Here is a 24,848-nt window from a genome sequence, read left to right as displayed (position 1 = left end):
AGACTGACTGACCCCTGTCCTTTCAGCTACCTGGTCACAGCCTCTGTCAACCTACATCTGGGAATGAGATTTTAGCTTTGCCTCCAGGGCTAAGAAACGCTGCCTAATTGAGATTTATCACTGCAGTGATGTTGCTGTAGCACTCCAGGCGGGTCCCACAACTCCCTTTTACTGTAATTACATAACATATATCTCAATCCAAGTGGCGGCCCCTTCACCCGAAGCCTGCTCTGGGACTCACCCTGTTCCCCTTTCTGAAGGATAAGACCATTAACAGGACCTCCGTTATTTTAGAAAGGCCTGGAGAATGGAATAAAGCACTGCCCACCCCCCTTGAATTCCAAATTGGGCCTGGGAGTGGGGGTGCAGGGGCAAGACAAAAAATGTCATCATTTCTGGCATCACCTGGATTCTCTCACTGTCTGCATGTGTCCTCTCATCCTACTTTTCTCCCTTTGTCACGTCTGCCCACCTCAGGCTGCAGCTTTGGGTGCAGTTCTTGCAGCCCCAGTATATGGAGGCAGGAGCTGCCTCCTCTTCCTCCCCCCACCAGCCCTCGGCCCTTGCTGCTGACTCTTGTTCTCCCAGCTCCCACAGCCCAACCTGATCATGAAGGTTCGAGAGGGCTCAGGGGCATAATGGAGAGGGCAGAGCTAGGGCACAGTTGGAGGGTTAGCAAAAGCTCACCTGCTCACCCAGACGCTCACATTCAGAAATGCCCCACATTTCTGGGGTGCCAGCTGACCTCTGGATGGACAATTCTGTTTATCTTCCTCCAAATGCTCAAATGCTGGTGAGTTACAAAAAAGGCAACCTATGCTTCTAAACCAAGTAGGGATTACAGCATGATGAGTCATGGCAGCTTAGCTGAGGCAGGAACATGAGTGTTTTTCTTATCAAAGCTAGGAATGCCCTACTGTTATTAACAACAACAGTGTCATTGGTGGTAGATTGTGAAAACGGCCATAATTAGTCTCTTGTTTGAATCCATGCCCTTTGCAATGTGAATTTGCATTTTCTTCCATTAAGAAATGGAGTCTGTTTCCCTACTCTTTGAATCTGGGCAGATCTCTTTACTTGCGTTAGTCAATAGAATGTAGCATAGTGACAATGTGAACAAGCCCAGGATTAAGACAATGGGCCCAAAATGGAGTCACTTGTGCTAAGCCCACATCACTAAACCGAGACATAATACCTAGCCTAATTGCAGTTTCAGCCTCTCCCAGGCACTTCATATTAACCAGTCAATCTGGAATTTCCTGGTCAGCTCTAGTGAGGAAATTCACCTGACCGTCCCCTTCTGTCCCCCATAGGTAGGTTACCTAAGCCTGAAACAATCCACCCTTTTCCTCTCCTGCCTGTAAAAGCCTTCCATTTTGTACAGCTTCTACTTGCTAAATGGGATGCTGACTCATGAATCACTCAATAAAGCCAATTAAGATATTTAAATTTTACTCAGTTGAATTTTTGTTATGTAACAAATTTGGTAGCATCAATGATATCCAAAGCAAACTTCTGAAGGCATCCTGGGACAATGAGAAATATAAGTGTGGTACCCCCATAAAGCCTTTGAGTTCATTGTCTTTCTTGCCATTTCTGAGGGCTGTGGGCAAATACCGTTTGTTTCTGAGCTCCGATTTCTTTGCATTGTGCTACTGATCTAAATGGCATTCCACAGTTCCCTATTTGATTAGAAACCCCAGCCCTTGAGTCTGTCCCAAGACCCACGTGGGAACTGTAGGGGCAGTTCCCAGTTGCCCATTTATGTGGAGCCCCCAGTCCCCATTTGTTGAGGTCTGCTGGTTCGATCCTTTCCCCAACTCCCAGATTCCATGTAGGAAATTCTTGGTGGTTCTGCCTGAAGTTGGACTGGGTCCAACTTAAAAAAACTGGACTGGGTCTGGGATTGGACTGTGCCTGACTTGAGCTGGACTGGGTCCAGTAGATAAAGATCGTTGCTAATGGGAATCTTGGAAACCACAAAAATCGGTGGGAATTGGTTGGGCATTTAAGAGCTATTAGAAATGTCAGGGGACAACTCTTTGTAAAGTATATGATTGTCTAGCCACTATGCTGTACATCTGAAACTAATACAAAATAATATTGAATGTAAACTGTAATTGAAAAAAATTAAAAATAAATAAGTAAAAGGAGCTATTAGAACACTCACCACCTAATGCAAAGATTCCCATGTTAGGATAAATTGGTCACAGATCTGGTTAGAGTGACACTAGGTCAGCCTGCCAACCTTAAGAAAATTTCTGTGTAACAAGGTCACTGCAAAACATAGCACAATCCCCAACCCAGCCACATGTCCCTTTTAGGTATTATTTTGGCTTTGAGAGACCCAAAAGCTCTGCTGAAAAGAGATGAAATCCTTAAAATCTAAAGATTTAAGTGTAGCACCTTTCAGCACACCTACTTATTTTATAATTAAGAACTATGGTCCCAGAAGTTATAAATATCTACAGAAATGGCAAAATCTTACTAAGCTTATTTTGTGTTCTGAGAGCTTGGCTTGGTAACTGTCAGGTTTGAGGCCCCAAATACAGCCAGACAGAAATGTGGGCTGTACTCCATTTATGGCTGGGGTCATACCACACTGCTGTGAGCCCTCAGAGGTATTACAATGGCCATTAGGGGGAATGTTCCAATGAGATAAGATCATTTAAGAAGTGCACTTTGAAGTGAAGGCTCCCAAATTAAACAAACAGAATGGGATACCTACTTTAATTGGCATGCAGAAACTTCCAAAAGTCTACAAAATTCCAAAATGGCTCCACTGAAAGTTTCAGGCAAAAGTTAAGGAAAAACATTAAGGAGACAAGAGGTATCTAAATCAAAATGCTATAAAATGGACACAACTCTTACTGCTCCCCTCTTCCCTCCTTCATTTGAGTACTTATCCTAGTAATCCTCGGTCTGAATTGTCTTTCCTCTTTGGAGAGACTACAGACCATAAACAAAATTCTGCCAAGGTAAGGGCCCTACAGACACCCCTGTTTCTACCTTTGAAGGAGGGCCCCCATATGGACCCCTCCCAGAGTTGATGAGCCTCTGAGGAATTCTCTGGTAAATGGCTACATTAGTCCCTAAAACAGCCGAGGGGGAACTAAACTTAAAATGAATTAAAAAAAAAACCAACCCCAAAACAACCTTGCCCAATACTGGCAAACACAGTATTGAAGCTGTACTCTCTACTTTAAACCCCACTCAGAAATGCAGGTGGGAACCTGGAAAAACTGGCAGAAGTCGGCTGAAGGTGAAAATTCTTTCTAGAGTCAGCTCTCCCAGATCTCTGTCTGTAGTCCCCAGTAGAGAGAGAAAAATAAAATGTCTTTCACACCCTCATTGGGGGTCCCTCTTGAGTCCAAGGGGTTGTTCAATACTGCCAAAAGTATTTTTATTGTTGTTAATCCTCACCCAAGGGTATTTTTTTCCATTGATTTTTAGAGAGAGTGGAAGGAAGGGAGGGAGGGGGAGAGAGAGAAACATTGATGTGAGAGAGACACATCGATTGGTTGCCTCCCACACGTGCCCCAACCCAGATACCTGACCTTGACTGGGAATCAAACCTGAGGGCCAACACTTTAACTATTGAGCCACACCGGCCAGGGTTGCCAAAAATATTTCCTGTTTGTCCTGACTAAAAACTACAAAGTAGCTCTGTGGTTAGAATTTGGCCGAATGGCAGAGCCTGATAGAAAAATGTCTAGGCCTTTTCCCCTAAGTTCAAATAAAAACTATGTACCCAGAGGGGATAAAAAACCTTTTAAAGCCCTTGTAAAAGGATTTGTGGGTAGATCAATCTATGATGTCATTTAAATTGCAAACCAGTTCCTTGGGGGAAATGAGAGCAACTGTCCTTGTCTTATACATCTTTGCCAAAAGAGAAGTAAACTCTAGAGGCAGTTCAAAGTTCACCTATTTCTTTCAGCAATCCCCAAACCTCCCCTGTTCATCTCAAAGGCTTGTAAATAGTGGCCTTGGGAAACCAAAGTCCTTGGAGGAACTTGCAGTTCATACCAAGAGGTATGAACGTTTTACAGACTTCAGAGGTTATGCCTATCAGAAAGAAAATGAAAGGTGGAAAGGTCATTTGAAATTCAGGTGAATGAAAAAATCATGTGCCTTCTCCACAAATAGTAGTAGGAAAAACTTTAGCCATCCGAGCAGATAAACTTAATTTATTCCAACTATCTATAATAATAAAAGCATAATATGCTAATAAGACCTGACGTCCTTCTGGATGACCTTCTGGACGAAGCCATGGCTGTGAGGGAAGCCCGGGTCCCAGGTGCCAGAGGGAAGCCAGTGCCAGCAGCCGAGGGAAGGAAGGACTACTTTTGCAGGAATTTCGTGCATCGGCCTCTAGTTGTTTTATAATTAGTGAATTTTATATTACTGTACATGTCTCATGGCTGAAAACTTAAAATGAGATTTCTGAAACTAGTGTAATATTGAATGTTAACTGTAATTGAAATAAAAATCACCTATGTTCCATGTTGTCTTTATCAGGTCTTCGGTTACTTAAGTAAATCTCTGAACTAACGTAGTCTTCTCAATATTAAAAAAGCTAAGTTTTGGTCAGAACTATGCAACCTTATAAATTTGCCTGTCAAGTCCTTATTTTCACTTTGGTTAAATAGGTAAGTATTGTTTCATAGTGAGCTATGATTCTATTTAACCAGTGTTTGAAATTTTTTTTTTTTTTTGGTATTTTTGACAAACTTTCCCCAAATCAAATCCTAAATGAATTCTTTTTAAACTTGAATTAACTTTGGGATTTTCCAGAGGGTCCTCGAAACATCTCAAAAGATTTGTTCTCTCCCCTTATAAAAAAGGAGACAAACTAATTAGGCTTATTTGATGTGTTAAGTCATATGGGAAGCACTGTAAAAGAAGAAGTAATACCAAACCTTTTTTATGTTTTAGCTGAATGGGTATATGCTATAAGTGTTCCAGAAATTGTGTGAAATTCTTGGAAATCTGATATGTCCTGGTGTGATGTTAAATTGTTATATATTACATGTTAAATTGTTATATATTACAGAGATAACCAATTCCATTATAATGAGCTCTTATTAGATCTTTTTAAAAAATATATATTTTATTGATTTTTTACAGAGAGGAAGGGAGAAGGATAGAAAGCCAGAAACATTGATGAGAGAGAAACATCGACCAGCTGCCTCCTGCACATCCCCCACTGGGGACGTGCCCGCAACCAATGTACATGCCCTTGACCGGAATCGAACCTGGGACCTTTCAGTCCGCAGACCGATGCTCTATCCACTGAGCCAAACCGGTTTCGGCTATTAGATCTTTAATAAGGGCATTTAAGGAGTCTGGTCATTACAGAGAGGTATTGTTTTACTCTGGTGCTTTTAGAAACGTGTTCCTGCAAAAGTGCTTCCTCTTTGAGGAGATTCATGAAAGAACGTTGACTAGTACAGTTCTCTGATGACTTTAAGATCTTAAAATGAACTGGGTAAGAATTTCTGGAAAAACTGGATTCAAGCAGAACTAAGAATTATTAACACAGGACTGAATGAACTGAGGAGAAGGATGATAATTTTTGACTTCTTGTTTGAAGCATCGATGGTTCTCTAATGTTTTGCTTTACCAGTCTTAAGGAAACTTTCTCTCTCTCTCTCTCTTTTTTAAAAATTTTTTATTGATTTCAGAGAGGAAGGGAGAGGAAGAGAGAAACATCAATGATGAGAAAGAATCATTGATTGGCTGCCTCCTGCACACGCCACACTGGGGATTGAGCCTGCAACCTGGGCATGTGGCCTGAAGAGGAATCAAACCGTGACCTCCTAGTTCATAGGTTGACACTTAACCACTAAGCCATGCTAGCCTGGCAGGAAATTTTTTCTCTTTAGCTATCAATAATTTGGCAAGATATATCTATGTAAACAAAGATGAAACATTTACTTTTTACCCCCTACCTTATTTCTCCAGAATTGTGAAACTCTTGAGTATTCTTTTCATGACAACATAGTTAAGTCCAATGACAATCTGTTCTTGTAAGAGGACACAGTGGGAAATATTGGTTATATTACTAAGGCTTTGACTAGAATCACATTTGAGAAAGAAGTGCATAGACTCAGATATGAACAGATGATTTTTCTTTTTTGGTTAATCCTCATTTACCTTTTTTGGTAAATGAGGATATTTTCCCATTTATTTTTAGAGAGAGTGGAAGGGAGGGGAGAGACAGAGAGAGAGAAAAACATTGATGTGAGAGAGACACATCGATTGGTTGCCGCCTGCACAACCCTGACCAGGATTGAGCCTGCAATCGAGGTATGTGCCCTTACCAGAATCGAACCTGGGACCCTTCAGTCTACAAGCTTATGCTCTATCCACTGAGCTAAACCAGCTAGGGCTGACCAGATGATTTTAAGGCCAATAAGTCCCCTTGGAAAAACTAGCCTTGGTACTTTGCTTACAAATTTCCAGAAAAGCAACCACTATTCTTGCTGCACTTATGTAAATAATCAGGCCAAGTCTAATGCAAACAAATTAGTTTTGCTGTGATTATCTTTGGAAAAGAGAAATGGGATAACTGTAGGGAGAAATTTTTTTTTTTGCATTTTGTCTGTATTAGATTCTAATCCTTGTCACCAAACAAGCAAAGTCAATTGTCTTTGAGGTTTTGTTATATGCCTGTAAACTGGATTGGAACTTAAATTCTGGTAGTTCTCTAAAAAAATTTGGCTACCTGTATTCAAACTAATGTTTCCAATTTTCTCCCACCCTCTGATTTGGAATAAATACTGCCCTTAAATCTTCTGGGAAAGGACTACCCCAGGTCCTCCTCACTATCCAGATGGCAGGCCGACCTCAGGGACTCGAGCCTTGTAAACACATCTCACAGCTAATGAAGGCTCCACCTGACATCTGGTCCTGCACAAATGCTGGAGACTCCACATCAAATTGATTAGGAAGAGAATTAGCTGACATCCATGTAGACTGTTTCCTCTGAAGATGATGGGTCAAGACTTCATACTTTAAGCGTGAAACCCTCTCTTCTCTTTCATTCCTTTACTCTGGCATTGGCCTGGAAAGATAACTCCATAATCCATATCTCCCAGGACATTGCTAAGAGGGTTAACCTCTGGAATTTGAAACAAATATTTGTTTCCCACTAGGAGATTTACTTCCAGAACGCCCTGAAAACCTAAGGGACCCCTGGCTTGAACAGGCAAGTGTAACCATTCCTGCGAATGAATCCATTAGGAAGTGGAAGTAGTTTGTGCCCTGACAGGATTTTTCTCTGTCTGTGGCAGTCATCATTTTCCTTGGGCCTACGAATGCTTCGATGGCTGGCACACAACTGGGTAACACTTCTTACGTTATCTAATTAAGCCCCTAACTGTTTACAGAACAAAGTGGGACACCTCATTGGTCAGCTCCACTGAATTTGCATTGTTGAGTTTAGAAAGGACCTACCAGAAGGTGTTCATAACTCAGGGTTCACTTCCTTTGGGAGGGCTCTCCTTCCCTGGTTAGGAGTAAATGTAAATGAGGTTATGATCAGAAACCTCTCCTAAACTCTTGAGGATACTGCAGAATCCACTGCTAAGATGATAGCTACCCAAGAAAAATCCTAGACTCTCTGGCCAAAGTTGTTCCTGATAATAGTCTCCTATCAGCTTTTAGCTGAGCAGGAAGGTGTCTATAAATTGTGGCCAACACCACCTATTGCACCTGGATTAACACTTCTGAGGAAGTTGAAACTCAATTACATGAGACCACAGAGCAGGCTACTCGGCTTAAAAAGGTGACATGCCTTTAGTGGGGAATTCCTTTGACTTATTTGATTTTAATTGTTTTAGATCTTGGGGACCATGGCTCCAAAGTGCACTCTAGATACTGGGAATTACCCTGTTTATCATAGTCATAGTAGTCTCCCTGGCATGTTGTAGTCTCTCAAAGGCTTTAAGTGCATGCTTGCAGCCACTAACGAAGCAGATGATCTTCCTAAGACTGGATCACCAGAAAAGGAAAGACGAGAGTTGACTGACTTCAAAACTGTGAACCTGAAGTTGTGGCCTGTGAATATCACAGAAATTCAGCCATGACCTTTGAATCACACAGAGGGTCAGTAAAAGCTGTGAGAAATACAAAGTGGTAGCTGAGAGTGGTTAATGCCCTAAAGTTTTATCACATCTCTCAATTAAGCTGAGAGTCTGGTCAAAAGGGGGAATTGCTAGAAAAGAGGCAAGAGGCTCCAAATGGAGTCCTTTGTGTTAAATCCACATCACCAAACCAATACTTAATGCCTAACCTAATGGCAGTTTCAGCCTCTCCCAGGAATTTAATCTTAACCAGTCAATCTGGAATTTCCTGGTCAGCACTAGTGAGGGTATTCACCTGATAACCCCCTTCTGAACCCCAAAAGTAGGTTACCTATGCCTGAAACAACCCACTCTTTTCCCCCTTTACCTATAAAAGCCTTCCATTTTGTACAGCTCCTCAGAGCTCCTTTCTATTTGCTAGATTGAGTACTGCCTGGTTCATGAACCATTCAATAAACCAATAAGATATTTAAATTTTACGCAGTTGAATTTATATTATTTAACAACAGACAAGCCTGGAGGAGGTGGGGCCGATCACAAAGAGCAGAGATGAGCCATCCAGCAGAGGCCATTCTTATCAGCCTCCAGTCCTGCCAAGATTAGCCCCATCGAGACCAGAAGAACCACCCAGCTAAGCCCAGTTCGAATTGCTGACTCACAGAATTGTGAGCTAAATATAGTTTTGATCTGAGCCAGGAAGTCTTGGAGTAGTTTGTTATGTAGCAAAAGCTGACTAATAAAAAAATGTTTTTTAAAACGATTCTTTTAGGGGGTGGGCAATGACAGGATTTTAAAAAGACAATAAAGGGGAATAAATGATGATGGAAGGAGATGTGACTTTGGGTAGTGAACACACAATACAATATACCGATGATGTATTATAGAATTATACACTTGAAACCTATATAATTTTATTAACCAATGTCACCCCAATAAATTCAATAAAAATAAAAACACAAGCTCTGTCATAAAAATGACAATTAAATATATATATATATATACACAGGGTGGGGAAAAGTAGGTTTACGGTTGTTTGTATGAAAGTAATACAATAATTAATAAATAGTACAAGAATAAACTTTGTGTTTCATGTACACGTAACTGCAAACGTACTTTTGCCCCATCCTGTATTTTTGGTCATACAAACATAAAAGTTAAGTCAAAGAGAATCAAATCACTTACTATCTGGCTACCTGAAAATACATCAGCAGGATTTAGAAATATGAAACATGTTGCTGAACCTGCCCAGTACTTCTGCATCCCCCGTGGAGATGGCTCTCTGTAGTGGAGACTATACCACTTACCAGAATCTTGGTGGTGTAGGCGCTGTTGATGGCAATGGCATTGACCAGCAGCTCCATGGTCTTGGCATTGATAGAGCTGGGGTCCGGGATCTCCTTATAGTGGACATCACCAAGGTAGGCTTGCACTACCGTCATGCGATTGGTGGTCAGTGTGCCCGTCTTGTCTGAGCAGATGGCCGTGGCATTGCCCATGGTCTCACAGGCATCCAGGTGGCGTACCAGGTTGTTGTCCTTCATCATTTTCTGGGGGAGGGGCATGTGAGAGGGTGACAGTGAGAAGAGAGAGATGGGGTGCTGGGGTGCCGGGGGCACTGGGTGAACACGTAGTAAAAGAGGAAGGGCTGCCACAGTCTGTCCCTTTGCTTTTACACGTGCAAAGGATCATGGTTTCTAGGGTCTCTGACACCTGGGCTCCTTTGTGTGTGCCACCCTTTTCCTCCCCTTTATTAGCCGAGCCATTTAAAAGAATTGATTGCCCTGGCCAGTCTGGCTCAGTTGGAGTGTCCTCTTATACACTGAAAGGTCACAGGTTTGATTCCCAGTCAGGGCATGTATCCAGGTTGTGGGTTCGATCCCCAGTCAAGGCAGCTGATTGATGTTTCACTCTCACATTGATGTATGTTTCTTCCTTTTTTCCCCTCCCTCCCTCCCTCCCTCCCTCCTCCCTCCTTCCCTCCCTCCCTCCCTCCCTCCTTCCCTCCCTCCCTTCCCTCTCTTCCTAGCTCTCTAAAATCAATAAAAGCATGTCCTTGGGTGAGGATTAAAAAAATAAAAAAGTTGATTAATTGATTCTATTAATTTTGTTACAGAAGTAATCTACATTCTTTATGGAAAAATAAGGATAAGGATAAATTAAGATTGGGCCCTCTCTGATTACTTCAAGTATCTTTCTCTGACACCCTAATATAACTATTTTTTATTCATTATGAATGTTCTCAAATGTACCATCTTTCACTGGTTCCTGGTTTTCACTGTCGTTTTGGTTTCACTAAAAGTAAATACATTTGGGGGATATATGTATTTATAGACATAGGACAATATCTGGAACAATATAAAATGTTAGTGTCATTATCTTTGGATGGTAGAACTATAGGAGATTTTTATTGTCTTTTAAAAAAATCTATAGATTTTATTTTTTCTATAAGAAATACACACTGCATGATAAAAATCACAAAATTTTTAAAATTATAGACTCATAAAAAAGAAAACATTTCAGCCATAATGTTACCATGCATAACTGATACACCCCACACATTCAACATCCTTTTTTTAAAAAAATTCATAACAAAAATGGAATCCTATTATACATATTATTATTATTATTATTATTTTAAATATATATTTTATTGATTTTTTACAGAAAGGAAGGGAGAAGGATAGAGAGTTAGAAACCTCGATGAGAGAGAAACATCGATCAGCTGCCTCCTGCACACCTCCTACTGGGGATGTGCCCGCAACCAAGGTACATGCCTTGACCGGAATCGAACATGGAACCCTTGAGTCCACAGGCTGACGCTCTATCCACTGAGCCAAACCGGTTAGGGCTTATTATTAATTTTCTAATGTATTCACCTCTCTTTCTCTCTTCCCAGGTTCACACTCCTAGCTTCTTCCAGGTTCTTAAGCAAGTAATGCAACGAAAGTAATTCTCTAGGAACCATCCTGCTTCATGCAGGCCCTCCATCATAGTGACCAAAAGGCCAGGAGGGACATGAAATGTTGCTGGAGAAAAAGTTGCTGAATCAGCTGTAGTTCTTGCCTGGAACTAGGAATTTGATTTCTTTTATTCTTTCTCCTCATTGTAACTCTTTATAACAGGGGTCAAAAGAGAGTGCAATTAGAATACCTTTAATGCCAGTGTCTCAGAGCGAATACCTTACTTATCAACATGCTCAGGCCTCCACCCTTGCAGGGTCATCCTGGCATCGGGGCCCTCCGCCCACAGTGTGGAAACCACAGGCCAAGAAGAATATTGGTGGGATTACATAACTACTGCAGTTTCTCTTATTGTAACCTGTGGTAACTGAAACAATAAAAGTATGTTGAACGGATGACCTACAGCAGTTTGAATTTGCAACACACTTTATAGTTTGCAAAGTTCTTCTGCACTTATTCTCTTGCCTGATGTTATAAGAATCTGTGAAACCTAGGAGGATTCTTGGCAATTGAAGACACGGCAAAGTGATGTGACCAGGTGCACACACCCAGCGAGGGTTAGAGCTGGGATTTGAGCCTAGCTCTGTTTAACCTCCCAGCCTGGATCATTCCATCTCCAGGACCCTGGCCCTCGATCGGGCTTGTGCCCATCTGTACTCGCTGAGGAAGGTTTGTCTGCGGGACTTAAAAATGCCTAGGCCTGTGCTATCCAACACAGTAGCCACATGTGGCTATTGAGCACTGGAAAGGTGGCTGGTCTGAAATGCGCTGTAAGTCTAAAATACACATATAATTTTGAACACTTATTGTGAAAAAAGTAAAATATATCTCAAGTAATAATTCATTATATTGATTACATGTTGGCTTGATAATAATTTGGACATATGGAGTTAAGTAAATTATGTTATTAAAATTAATTTTGCCTGTTTCTTTAAAAATTTTTATTTTTAACGTGGCTACTCAGAAATTTAAAATCACACCTGCGGCTTACACTAGATCTCTCTTCGACAGCGCTGATCTAAGTGATCATCTCTTTTCTTTGGATGGTGGCTTCCGGGGGTAAGTCCAGGCTCAGAGAGGGGAGAGTGTGCTTTTCCTGGGTTGGGGTGCTGTCCCAAGTCTATCAAGCGACTGTAGAAGTAACATTATCTAACACGGCTAAAGGCACCAGGTGCCAGAGACACAAACTGCAGAAGGTGCGGAGGCCTAAAAATGTCTGTACATAATTCCCCCAAAGCAACTCTCTAGGACTTCCAAGGAGACCCCACCCCTTCCACCCGGGCTCAGCTGGGTGGTACGAGGGTCCTGACTCATGGCTGTGTGAGCACCTTCATCTCAAGGTCCCTGACCCTTGAGCATCGTGTTGTGACCTGTTTGGGCTCTGGTTTGTGGGATGGAGTTTCTTTGAGAGCCCTAAAACAGGGAGGTGATAAGGGCCGTATCCTTTACACAGCGCTGCCACTTTCTGGCACCTGCTTAGAGATCTCTTTTCTGTATGAAATTACATCGGCGAGCCCAGCCCAAATTCCAGCTTGGAAACTGACGCGCGCTGTGCCCTCCGGCGGCTCTGCCAATGTCTCAGAGCGAATGCCTTACTTATCAACACGCTCAGGCCTCCACCCTTGCGGGTCATCCTGGCATCGGGGCCCTGGGAAAGGGGAGTGCAGCCCTCCGCCCGCCCGCAGTGTGGAAACCACAGGCCAAGGAGGAAGGATGAGCGCAGGGTGTGAGGACCTGGGGGTGAGCCAGGCTGGAGGTGCCCTGCAGAGGGCTGGGCGTGCAGTGCCCACGGGGATAGTAGCCCGCTCCGTTCCGGGCTCAGGCTGTGAAGATGGCCATGGGCCTGGGGGCAGGGGTGGTGGGGCTGTGCCATCAGGGCAGCATTTAGGAAGGCTCTCCAGCGGTCGGCACGCAAGGGCCCACCTGCCCTCATTGAACTGCTTTTAAAACCTTGTGTTTTCAGCCCGAATCCTGAGAGGAGGGGGCTTTCCTAAAGTCAGACGCCCTTTTTGTTTTAGTCTTATTTCTTTCAAACGTTAGGAAATGACCTCTGAGATTAGTAGTCATGTATGCACTAAGGCTATGGTGGGGCCTGTGCCTGTGACGGCCGGACTTCTGCCACCATCTGGTGGGGTGTGATGGATTTGGGCCTGCACAGTGATGTCTGCATTTTATTTTTTGTTTAAAGTTGCATTGATTGTCAATGTTTAAAAATAAGGAGAGTTTATATTAAGTCCAGATTTCTGGCTTCTCTTGGAAAAAAAAAAAAGGTAAAGATCTGGCAACACTGGGCCCGTGTCCCCACAAGGTGACACTGGCTGGGCTGAATAACAGCTGTCCCTTTAGCTAGGGTGTGGCTCTCCAGTTTGCCACAGGCCCCTGAAGGCAGGTGAGTTTGGGTTCCCATTTACATCTTCTCTGTGAGCTTCCCACGTGTCCATTCCCTTCTTCTTAGCTCTTCTCTCAACCCCAGCAATGGCCCCTGGGCACCCCACAGACCCCCAGCTGGCTGGCCCTGCTCTCCACAGCTCACCTTCACAGAGTAGGCCAGCGAGATGGTGACGGCTAGAGGGAGCCCCTCGGGCACCGCCACCACCAGCACCGTCACACCAATGATGAAGAACTTGACGAAGTACTGCACGTAGACGGGCGTGCACTCGGGCAGCCATGGCTTCTTGTTGACCACGAAGGTGTCCACGGTGAAGTAGAGCACCAGGATGATCACCGTGATGGCTGACATCACCAGGCCTGCAACACGGGGTGGGAGGGACCTGCTCAGTGGCGGTTCTGGGGGGCGGGGGCCCTGGGAAGTGAGAGGTGGACCGAACCCTTGGCCAAAAGGGCTCTGGGGTCAGGCCAACCCTAGCTCACATCCCAGCTCTGCCACTTACTTGCTTTGTGGCCTGGGGCAAGTCCTTGACCCTCACAGAGCCTCAGTAGCTCCTCTATACAATGGGGATGCATATTTATTTCACATGGTTTTGTAAGGATCAAATGCGATCACTGCATATAAAGTGCCTAGGACAGTGCCTGACACATAGTAGGTGCTCAAGAAATGTGTGCTGAGTGACCACGTGAATAAATAAGAACTGCCTGGATGGTGCTCTCACACAATAATGATGTGCAGTCGGTGCCATTTATTGACTCATTCATTCAGGCACTAGGGACAGGCAATAAAGCAGACAGAGTCCCTGCCCTTGGGAAGCTGACAGTCTAGAGGTGAAGGCAGACGGGAAACAAACACGAACAAGACAATTCAGAGATGGATAACTCTGTGAAGAAGACTCCAGATGACATGCTAGATCCTGACAGGGGCCGAAGATAAGAAAACAACCTAAATGCCCATTGACGGATGAAGATCAAGGAAATGTGGTGCATACATACAATGGAATATTAGTCAACCTTGAAAAGAAGGAAATCCTGCCATTTGTGACAACATGGATGGACCTGGAGGATATGCTGCTGAGTGAAATAAGGCAGAGAGAGAAGGACTTGTATGAGGAATCTAAAACAGGCAAACTCCTCGCAGCCGAGAATAGAAGGGTGGCCGCCAGGGGCAGAGGGGAGAGGGGAAGCAGGGGTTGTTTTTCAGTGGGTATAAAGTTTCAGTTATACAAGAGGAGTACGTTCTAGAGCTCTGCTGAACAACATGGTGCCGGTAGTGACAATGGTATTGTACACTTCAAAACTGGTTGTGAGGATAGATCTGTTAAATGGTTTTACCCAAAAACCACCCCGCCAAAAAAACCCCCAAAACTACAAAAGACCACAAGGAAACGTTTGGAGATGGTGGATATATTTAGTATCTTGATTGTGGTGATGGTCTCGCAGGTGTTTGCATATGTCCAAACTCATCAAGATGTACACATTAAATGTGTGTTATTTTTTATGTATAAATTGTATCTCAATATAGCTAAAAACAGTGACATGGGCAGGTAGGGAGAGGCTACTTAAGCTAGGGTGGCCAGAGAAGACTTCCTGGAGGAGGTGATAGATGAGCAGACAGGTGGACGATGAGAAGGAGCAGTCAGGTGAGGACCTGGGTGAAGAGAGTTCCTGACAGAGGAAACAGTTGGGGGCCCTTTTTTGGATAGGAAAACTGAGGGTATGTGACTTGCCCAAGGCCACAGGCCAGGGAGGCACTGTAGAATTAGCAAATGCAGGTGGCTACCTTCTGGGATCCCCTGCGATACCTTTTGGCAGTTTCTGTGCCTTAGCTGCTGTTCAGGTGCCTCTGCCAGAGGAGAATTGCTCTTGGGTGATAGGAGTCTCCTTCTCAGGAAGTGCCTGGGAATGCACTCCCCTCCAACTGGATGACCAAGATCCAATGGCTGATTTGGGGGGTCCAACACACCTACCCCTTGCTACAAGGTGGAGCAGACCTTGCAGAGGTCCTCTGCTCCAGTGTTCCCCATGGACCAGGTGGAGACTGGGATTCCTGCCTCCCCCCCCACCCCCCCGGAAACCTCAGCTGTTTTCTGGCTTCTTCCTTGGCCCTATCTCGTCCTTACTTTTTACAGGTCTCACCTGTGTGCACCCCCTCCCCAAACCCCAAGCCCACCCATCTTCAGCTCTGCTTTCAGGGGATTCAACCCAAGAGAGAAGCAGAAGTGAGATGCAAACTCAGAAGTGCTCGACTCTGAACTCCATCCTTGGCAGGGCCAAGGAGGGGAGGGAGATGAGCGAGGACTTTGAAAGCCACAACGTTGTTCTCCCCGCTCTGCGCTGCCCCGCAGAGCCATGTTTCCTGGGAGTCTTCTCCATGGTGGGGATGGAGGAAATCTCTGTGCCCATTGTTCCCCACCCCCTCCAGCTGCGGAGCCTCGGAGCCTGCTCTATCCCTCTCTGACAGTCGCCAGGGGTGGGAAGCCAAGCTCCCAGCAGCCCGGAGCTGTCACCAGGACCCCGAATTTAAATATAGACAGCCAAGCCTGTAATTTGCCTCCCTTTTCACACTGCGGTGCCTATAATTAGAGCAGGGAGACAGCCATGGAGGAGCAAGCAGCCAGGTGGGGAGGCCTTGGTGTTTTCCACATCCTTACCCAGAAGGGGAGTCCAAGGCCATGTCAGATGGGCAGGGCTCACCTTGCAGCTGGGCTCGGCTTCCTGGGCCAGGGGGCTGTCACCAGCCTTCACCTGTAGCTACCAGCTCAGCTGGGAAGCCCAGCTTGTCGTGCTGGGGATCCTGGCACTGCTCCCCACCTCTTGAATCTTTCCTGTGCACTGCAGCTGGGGTGCTCATTATAGAGTCCAAAATGCATCCCTGCCATCCCCTGATCAAACCTCTTCCATGGCTACCACTGACCTCAGGGTAACGCCTGCAAACTCCAGGCCCGGCAGGACCTGCCCCCTCTCCAGACACTACACCCACCAAGTGCTAAACACTCTGGGCATAATCTCCTTTAATCCTCATAGCAACCAGTGAAGTGGGGACCAATGGGCATCCCAATTTCACAGACCAGGAGGCAGGAGTTCAGAGCTAGGGGAAGTTACTTACCTAAGTTCTCACAACCTTAGCTGGACAAGAACACAGGCCGTGTGCCCCCACAACTCAGGCTTTCAGCTTCACTCTTCTCTCTAAGTGCTAACTGAGCACCTACTGTGTAAGTACTCAGATGGAGAAGGGTGTGTCTCAGGGACCATCTCATGCAATCCACCACTTTACAGATGAGGCAACTGAGGCCCAGCTTGGGGCAGGGCCCTGCCTGGGGTCCTACTGTGTGTCCCCCCTCGCACCCTGCACACTCACCCGCCTTGCCGATCTGCACAGCCAGCTTGGTGAGCTTGCCCTGGAGCACCGACTTCTCCTTCTTGTGCATGTTGGCCTTCTTCTTGTCGTCAGCATCACCACCCTCAGCACTCTTGAGGGGCTGCATCTCCATGGCGGCGGCCCCATCCTGCTGTTTGGCTGCAGGTGGCAGAGCACACATGTGTACACACAGACACGCACAGACACACAGACATGCACACACACAGGTCAGCTTGCAGGGTGGGGATGCTGGCCCCTACCCTGCCTGCCTGGGGGAGTGTGGTGAGATACCCACTGCCCTGCCTGGGCCCCTGCATGGCCGGCACAGAAGCCCTGAGATGGGGGTGGTGTCTTGTCTCTTACAGCCAGAGACACTGCAACCAGGGCCACAGCCTGCCTGGGGCCTGGAATCCAGGACACAGCAGGGAGTGACAAGGCTCCACCCTGGACTCCCAGCAGGAGTGAGCTGGAGGCTCCTCTGGGCCTTCTCCTAATGACCTTTTGGCTTTTCCCACATTCAAATAAGACACAGGCGTGGGCTTTACCCAGTGGTCCTTGGGCCATGTCGTTGGGATATTAACTAATCACCAGACAGCAGGGACAAAAAAAGAGACTTAAAGGTAAAAGAGAGTGTCCCCATCCATGGGTGCCAAGCCCTCTCCTCATTCAGATCAGGACTAACTAGTAGCCCGAGGTCCTATTCCTTATCCCCTAAGAATCTCAAAGAACCAGCTTCAAGTTTTCAGCTAAACGGGCAGCAGAGCTCAAAGGCCGGGGAGAAGCTGGCTTGCAGGTGTTCCATCCTCATCAGGTGATGCCTCCATTTGGCCTGGTGCCACGTGAATCATAGCTATACCCCCCAAAGATGCCAGGCACCCATAGTTGCAGCTGCATCTGCCTCTGGCATAGCCCTCAGAACCGGTGGGGAGGGGCCACAGGGACCACAGGACCCGGTTAATACAAAAGGGTTACCTTTGCTCTGGCTGGTGTCCACAGTGCCATCCTGCATTTTACCTACACGACAAAGAATTTTAACAGACAACAGAGAACAGACAACACACATCGGTCATCACAAAGATGCCACAGGGCCACGGACATTCATGTCACAGATGGAGGAAGGGCCAAGCCGACTCCATCCCTCCACACAGGATGCCTCAGAGACAAGAACAAACCTGCCAGCGCGTTGGCTGCAGGTCTGTCTTGATTCTCTGGGGGCTTGGAGAGAGTGTTTCTGTGGGAATTATTTTGCCCTTAGGCATCTTACAGATTAAAGGACAGCCTTGACGGTAGAAGGGACCAGGGTTGCCTTGCAGGAAGCAGAAGAATGAAAATTCTCAGGTTCCCATGAGTAATTTGATTGGTGCCTTTTGTGGGCTGAGAGGAGGCAAAGAAAGATGAGAGAGAGAGAGAGAGAGAGAGAGAGAGAGAGAGAGAGAGAGAGAGAGAGAGACTAGAATGGGACATGGGAAGAGTTTGGTTAATGTGTTCCTTGGTTCCTGGCTCCAGGAGAAAGACTACTACTTTCTCCTTTTCCTTCTGAAGGGGTGTGAAGCCACAGCATGGACAGCCCCATGCCCAGCCTGACAGAGAGTGACCCATGCAAAGGGTGGGCTCTGAGGTACCCCAAGTGTGTCCAGGGGCCTTGGTGGGAGTATCCCAGCTCCCAGGGGAAGCTGCCAACCTCCTTTCTGGATGTGTGCTCTTCATTCTGAGGTTGACCAGCTCAGACAACATTAGATAGGAAAGGTCAGGTTGGTGGGCTCCCATGGGTGCCCCACCCCTGGCCCTGCATACCAGGGTCTGATGTTGTCTAGTGCTGGAGAAAGGTTGAGTCTAGAGCTTCCCACCCCTTAATCAGGGCTGCTTGGGAGGCCCTGTCCACAGCTAGAGGTGTAGGCTGTGTTGGCAGGTGGGAGAAACTGGAGGCTCCTATCTGGTGGCTGAGACACCTGCCTTCACCTGTTGGCACTGCGGAGAGGGACACCCTCTCCACCAGGCCTGCCCACTAAGCTCACCCAGAACTTTGCATGCAGACCTCACCACCTCTGGAGGAGTCTGAGGAGGTCAGCTACTCCAGGACATTTGCTGCAAAGGTGAGTCCCACAGCTCACGTTCCGGAAGAACCCACCATGTGCCAGGCGCATACATGACCTCCATGATGTCATCTAGTCCTCACCACATCCCTACAAGGATGCTCCTATATTTATACCCACTTACAGATGAGAAACTGAGGCCTGCCCGAGTCCCAGTGGGTAAATGGAGAGCTGGCTCCAAAGTGTGTGCATGTTTCCACCCAGCCACCTCTCAGCCCTCTGAGCCCAGGGGAGGGGCACTGAGGTGGCACTGGGGGACTGGGCTCCTGAAGCCCCTGTTTGACACCGACTTACTGTGTGGCGTTCCTCTCCCAGCCTCTGCTCCTACCTCTGTAAAATGGGGATTCAAGGTTCACCCCCCAGAACACCTAAAAGTGCCTTAGTAATAATCACGGGCCCATTCAGCCTTTTGCAGTGTGCAAGTGTCAGTCTTCCCAACGCCCTGCAAGGCGGGCTTTTCTCACTCATTTTACAGATGAGGAAACTGAGACCAAGGAAGGTTTAGAGGCAGTTCTCAAATAGGGCATCCTGGGGCTATGTTATTAGTTCCATCAACAGTGTCATCACCATCACCACACCCCATTGTAGGGACTTGGTGGGGGGGCGGGAACAGTGGCCTTCCTGGACCTCAACCCCACTCTCTTTCTCTCCACTGCCTCTCACAGCAAAGGCTCAGTGGCCCACCTGGGATCAAAGAGAAAGGCCCCGCTGCTCTATTGTAAAATTCTTTCTACCAGACTAAGAAACAAAATAGAAAAAGGCCTTTTTAGAGCAAAGAGAAATGAACTACAACAATTATTTTTATTTTAAAACGTAACTATGAACTGGGCGCCAGAGGACTCCGCTTCAGTAGTTGCTTTTAGAGCGCACAAAGGGGCCTTTATTTGTATTGCATATTATCAGGGGCAGTAGCCCGTGCGTGTGCCCATTAACCAAGCTAGCAATTTCCTCTTTTATTTCCACAGTGACCACGTGGCCAGAAAAATAATCAGCAGTGCATATGTCTGAGGAAGGGAGGTGTGTTTCGGGTGTGCTCCGGTGCAGATGGCCTGATTTCTCAGAAGCAAAGGACTTACTGGGGCTCTCCTCAGCTAAACGGGGGCTCACCTGGCCCCGAACTGTGGCGGGACAGCCAGCTCTGGCCCCATGTGGGACCTGGAGGATGGACTGTGTTTCAGGGGAGCTGGGATGTAGGACAGGACCCAAGATGAGGAACTGGGTGGAGACTAGGAGGCCCCTCTGCATCCAATGCCAGATGCAGCTTGGCCAAATGGGTCTGTTCTCTTCAAGCATCGCCGGGGACATGAGTGTGAAAAGCATGGATGTGGAGGATTCATGGAGAGGTGACCTGCCTCTCTGGGGAGACAGACCACTAATGAGGAGACCTGGGAGATGTCATTCGTCTTCCCAGCGTCTCCATTTCTTTCTTTGTGAAATGTTACAATTTCAACCAAGGTGAACTTATGAAAAGCACCGCTAAGTGCCCTGTAAACGTCTGGAGTTAAGAGTGATGTATTATTTATCATGATTATAAGAGATGTACTAAACAGTGATTACATTTATAATCATAAATAATAAAATAATAATGGCAGTCATAAGCCTCCAAGATGAATGGCGCCCAACCATCTTTCAGTTGGGTGGGGTTTGGGAGAGTAAAGGCAGGGGGAATACTGCCACTAAATTTGTTTTCTATCTCTAATTTGTTTTCTATCCTGATTTGGCTCAGAGGAGGGAGGGAGAAGGGACAGTAATTCTCTCACTCACCACGCCTCAGCCCCGCACCTCTCAACCTCTATGCACTCTTTCAGAGCCTGGAGAGCTTGACAGGATGCAGATTTTCATTCAGTAGGTCTGGGGTGGGGCCTAAGCTTATGCATTTCTAACAAGCTTCTAGGAGATGCCCAGCCTTCTGTTCCTCTGATTGCATTTTGAGCAATGGCTTAGAGCACTGTTTCCCAAAGTATATTATGCAGGCATAACGATCCCACAGATAAAGTCAGAAAACGTCCTCCAGCCAAATCAGACTGGGAACCCCTGCATGGCTCTGTAACTCGCCACTACACACCAGCATATTCAAGGCAGTGAGGAGTCCTGCCACCAGGGAAGACACCAATTCTATCCAGAGGTTCTTAAACATCTTTGACCACAGGATCTTTTTCTTGGGGGAAAGACCTCTTAATATCCTTGTGAAGTTTCAAGACACACTCCATCGGGAAATTCTGGATCAAGCAGAGTAACACGCACTTTAGAGCCAGCCAGGCCTGGGTTCAAATCCCAGCTATGTTACTTTCTAGCTCTGTGAACTTGGGCTAGGGTCTTGATCTCCTTGAGCCTCAGTTTCCTCATCTTTAAAGTGGGATAATAAACTCTGTATCATAGGGTTGTTATGAGGATTAAGTAAGATGGCAAGCATAAAATGCTTGCAAAGTGCCTAGGTGGAGGAGAAATGTCAGTTCCCCATCTTTCCTGCAGTTTTTCTTGGGGTACTTGGAGTTTTCTGCTATGGTTTGGAAGTGAAGGTGCACTTTTTTAGGAACCGGCCAGCCCAGATGCAGGCTCATTGCCCTGGGGGAGGCAGGATGCCACATCCTGTTTCCTTCCCTCCTAGGCTTTGGGTTTGCCTACGTTTCTCTCTGTCATCCCTTACCACCCCTCCCTGACGAATGACACCTCCCACAACCCAAGCTGTCTTGCATTCTCCTCCTGCTCCTGAAATAGACCCATACCCAAATTAGCCCTTCTTGGGAAGACGCTGCTTGCAGAAGTGTCTTGCCTAGCTCCTGACATCTCTGAGGTGCTTCCATTTTTGGTCTGGGGCAGGATGAGGTGGGACAAGATCTCCATGTTTTCCAGGAGTGGTGAGGAGTAAATGATACAATGGATGAGAAACCCACAGCCGGGTGCCTGGTATGCAGCGATGCTGGGGCACTGGCTTCATGACTGAGCCCTAACAGCTCTCAGCAGTTCAGAAACAGCCTGGGTGACTATCTTGCTACCTAATTTGGGAACAGGGAACTTGTCTGAGTAATAGAAGCTTCACTGCTCTGAAGACGAAAGGGTAGAGACTTAAGAAATCTAAAGGCTGGAGGCAAGTGCATGGAACTCCTCCCTGCCAGTATGTAAGGAGGTAAGACGCAGACCAGCTACAGTGGCAGCTCCCTCCCCGAGGGGGCCAGTCAGAATGCAGAGACCCAGGACAAATGCTCCAGCACAGGCAACAGCAAGAAACACCAGTCCACATCTGAGGGACAGACCAGGCCTGAGCCCAAGCGAACCCCTTGCCCATTCGCTCCGTGAAAGAGAAGAGGAAGAAATATCTACTGGTGGCTCAGCCATGCTAAGGGGTGGGGCCAAAGAGCTGAAACTTGGCCTGGGTCCCCCAGCCTCGAGGTAATTTTAGAGTCGAGGACTGGAGCCTTCACTGGGCACCCAGACTCCAGCTTCAGCCCAGGTCCTGACCCCAGGCTTTCTTCCCAAAGCGGGGGCCAGGAACGTACTTAGGAGAGGGCCACACAGGTGGGACATTGCTTCTTGGGGCCAAATCTGAAGCCAAAGTCATGTTCCTCTTCAGGGCTCCACTGAGGGGTGGGGGGGGTCAAAGGTCCCACAGGAGCCAGTGCCATTTTGGTGCCGCAAGGGGGCGTGGAGCTGATTCCCGGTGGTGGCTTCTCTCTTAAGCGCCTGCCCCATGTGAGAGGACGACTGTCCCAGAGCTGTCCATGCACATCCAAGATCTGTGCGGTCCAGAATAGGGAGAGGCCAGCCCAAAGTTGGGGGTGGAGGAGAAGACACCCATCCACCCGAGACCGAGAGCTTGCCACGGGAGACGTACCATTGACTAGGCTGGCATTTGCACTATCTGCAGCATTTGAACCTGCCGCACCATCGGCCGCTGCGGGGGTGGGAGGGATGGAAAATGCAGTGTGTCACAATGGAGAAAAGCAACAATGCAGAACAGCAACAACAATAAAGACATGAACCAACTTGTGGCAAGTAACATGACTATAGTCTTCAAAGAAAATCTCCGTTGGAGATCAAGAAACTCAAATTCAGGGGTCGGGGTGAAATGTTCTCATAGAGATGCCACAGAAGTCAGGGGGGAAAAACTCAGGCATGGAGGGTCATTGAAATAAAACATGGAAGATGATCAATGTGGTTAGGCGGGATGGCACTGTTCTGTGGTGAGGTCTACACCGATGCACCCAGTTGGCCCAACCAATCAGGTAGGGGTTCCCGTTAGAGAGTTCTATGAGGAGAGGGGTTCTGGCTTCCCATCAGAGGGGCCAATGGCACAGAGTCAATTTAAGACATTCGACAACTGGTGCACTGTGGCCCTGGCCATTCCGAATGGGTATTGCTATGATCACCATCCCTTGTTCCAGCAAAACATCCATTGAGGGCAGTGACTTAGCAGGATTCTTGCCCTTAACTCAGGTCACCACCCATGGCCACCTCCTCCTTCCTAATCAGCACTTCCCATCATTTAAAAGGCGACATCAAACATGTCACATTCTGTGCACGAGACAGAGAAGGTCCTAGCGAGTTTCCCTTAATTTAGAAATTAAAAGATGATACAAGATGGTCAAATTCACTTGTGTTGTTTTTTCTTGGGACAGGGGAACAGGTTCTGTGGGAAGGAGAGGGAAGAGACTGCTGGGTGAAGTGGACACACCGTGGGTAAGGGGAAGCCAGCCAGGCTCTGTGGGGATGTGCAGGGGAGCAGGGTTGTGGGGGTCCCATGGTGACAGGCCCCTGAATGTATGTGTGTGGGGCTGAGGCCCATGTGGAGACACTGGCGATGCCATTGGCATTGGCCCCCAGGATGATGCACTGGAGGAGCAAGTAGGTAGAATGAGGTGCTGGCTTGTCCTGTGGGACTGCCATCAGCTGGGGCACAGCTGAGGGTCTGGCAGTGCCCCTGCAGTCAGGGAGCCTCCCCCAGCTGTGTGCTGGTGTCTAGGGCCCAGGCTCAGTGGTTAAAGGCTGCTGCTATTTCTAAAAGCCCCATCTACCCTGAAGGGTGTCTTACTGTACCTGGTAGCTGAAGGCCATCCCCCTTCTTCACACCTGTGTGATGATTTTTGAGACATATTAATGAAGGAGAAGCACACAGCCTCATCTGTGTACACACACACACACACACACACACACACACACACACACACATCCTGGCGTGCCCAGGGTCATCTGGACATGGGGACTCACAGCTATCAGGCTTTAAGCCATGTCCCTGATGGAGATGATGGGATGGCAGTGCTGAGGGCCCCAGCCCCAGCTGTGCTGCTCACGAGGATGTAAGGGGCAAGGCTGTACCCATCTTCCTGTGCCATGTTGCCTCCACTTCCCACCTCTTCCCTTTACACTGATGCCCTCATTTCATTGGAGTGTAAGTAAATATTGAGTGAGGGACTCTGTCCTGTGCTTTGGGGCAGGAGAGGCCTGTCTTCCTACTGGCATTTTAAAAAACACAGTTTGGCTTGTAGGAGCCTCTGCCCCTAACCCAGGCCCCAGTGAGGCCAAGGAAATAGTTAAAGGTTGCTGCATCCTGTCCAACTGCCCACATCTACTCAACTGCCTGTAACCTGGGGCCACAGCAGGCCAGCTTCTATGTCATGGACACTGTTCTGACATGCTCTGGGCCTCTTGGCCAGGACTTTGTTCTCAGTTTCAACTTCAGCTCTCCTCTTGCTCTCCAGATATGGATTTCACAGATCACACCTTAGTTACATTATCCCTATTGGTGAGGAAGCCATAATCTTAAGGTAAGCCCACTAGGACATGGGTTTCACCATTGGGGACAAGTTATTTTTTATCGCGACCCAGGCTCTGTGCCTGGTTGACCTTTGAGAACTGGAGGTAAACTCAAGGACAGGTCACCTGCTATCATCTCCTTCTCTTGGACTTCAGAAGGTCGGAGTGTTGGGGACCCTCCTCTGGAGCTTGGGGAAGGAGACAAGAC

General features: G+C 47.1%; 1 protein-coding gene across 3 annotated transcripts in view; it reads right to left on the bottom strand.

The window, feature by feature from the left end:
• Positions 1-24,848, bottom strand: part of ATP2B2 (ATPase plasma membrane Ca2+ transporting 2) — a 130,164-nt gene that overhangs the window by 42,193 nt on the left and 63,123 nt on the right. The window contains exons 6-11 of one of the 3 annotated variants that reach the window (XM_054729772.1): positions 23,924-23,956; positions 22,722-22,781; positions 17,769-17,810; positions 16,797-16,955; positions 13,581-13,795; positions 9,392-9,634 (exon numbers count right to left, since the gene is read on the bottom strand). In XM_054729772.1, the coding sequence (XP_054585747.1) occupies positions 9,392-9,634; positions 13,581-13,795; positions 16,797-16,955; positions 17,769-17,810; positions 22,722-22,781; positions 23,924-23,956 (752 nt within the window). The remainder of the gene's footprint in view (positions 1-9,391; positions 9,635-13,580; positions 13,796-16,796; positions 16,956-17,768; positions 17,811-22,721; positions 22,782-23,923; positions 23,957-24,848) is intronic. The other 2 variants (XM_054729773.1, XM_028127286.2) reach the window with 2 other exon arrangements.

Source organism: Eptesicus fuscus, chromosome 18 (genome assembly GCF_027574615.1).
Source record: "Eptesicus fuscus isolate TK198812 chromosome 18, DD_ASM_mEF_20220401, whole genome shotgun sequence".
Taxonomy (NCBI): Eukaryota; Metazoa; Chordata; class Mammalia; order Chiroptera; family Vespertilionidae; genus Eptesicus; species Eptesicus fuscus.
This window is presented reverse-complemented; position numbering and strand designations above follow the sequence as displayed.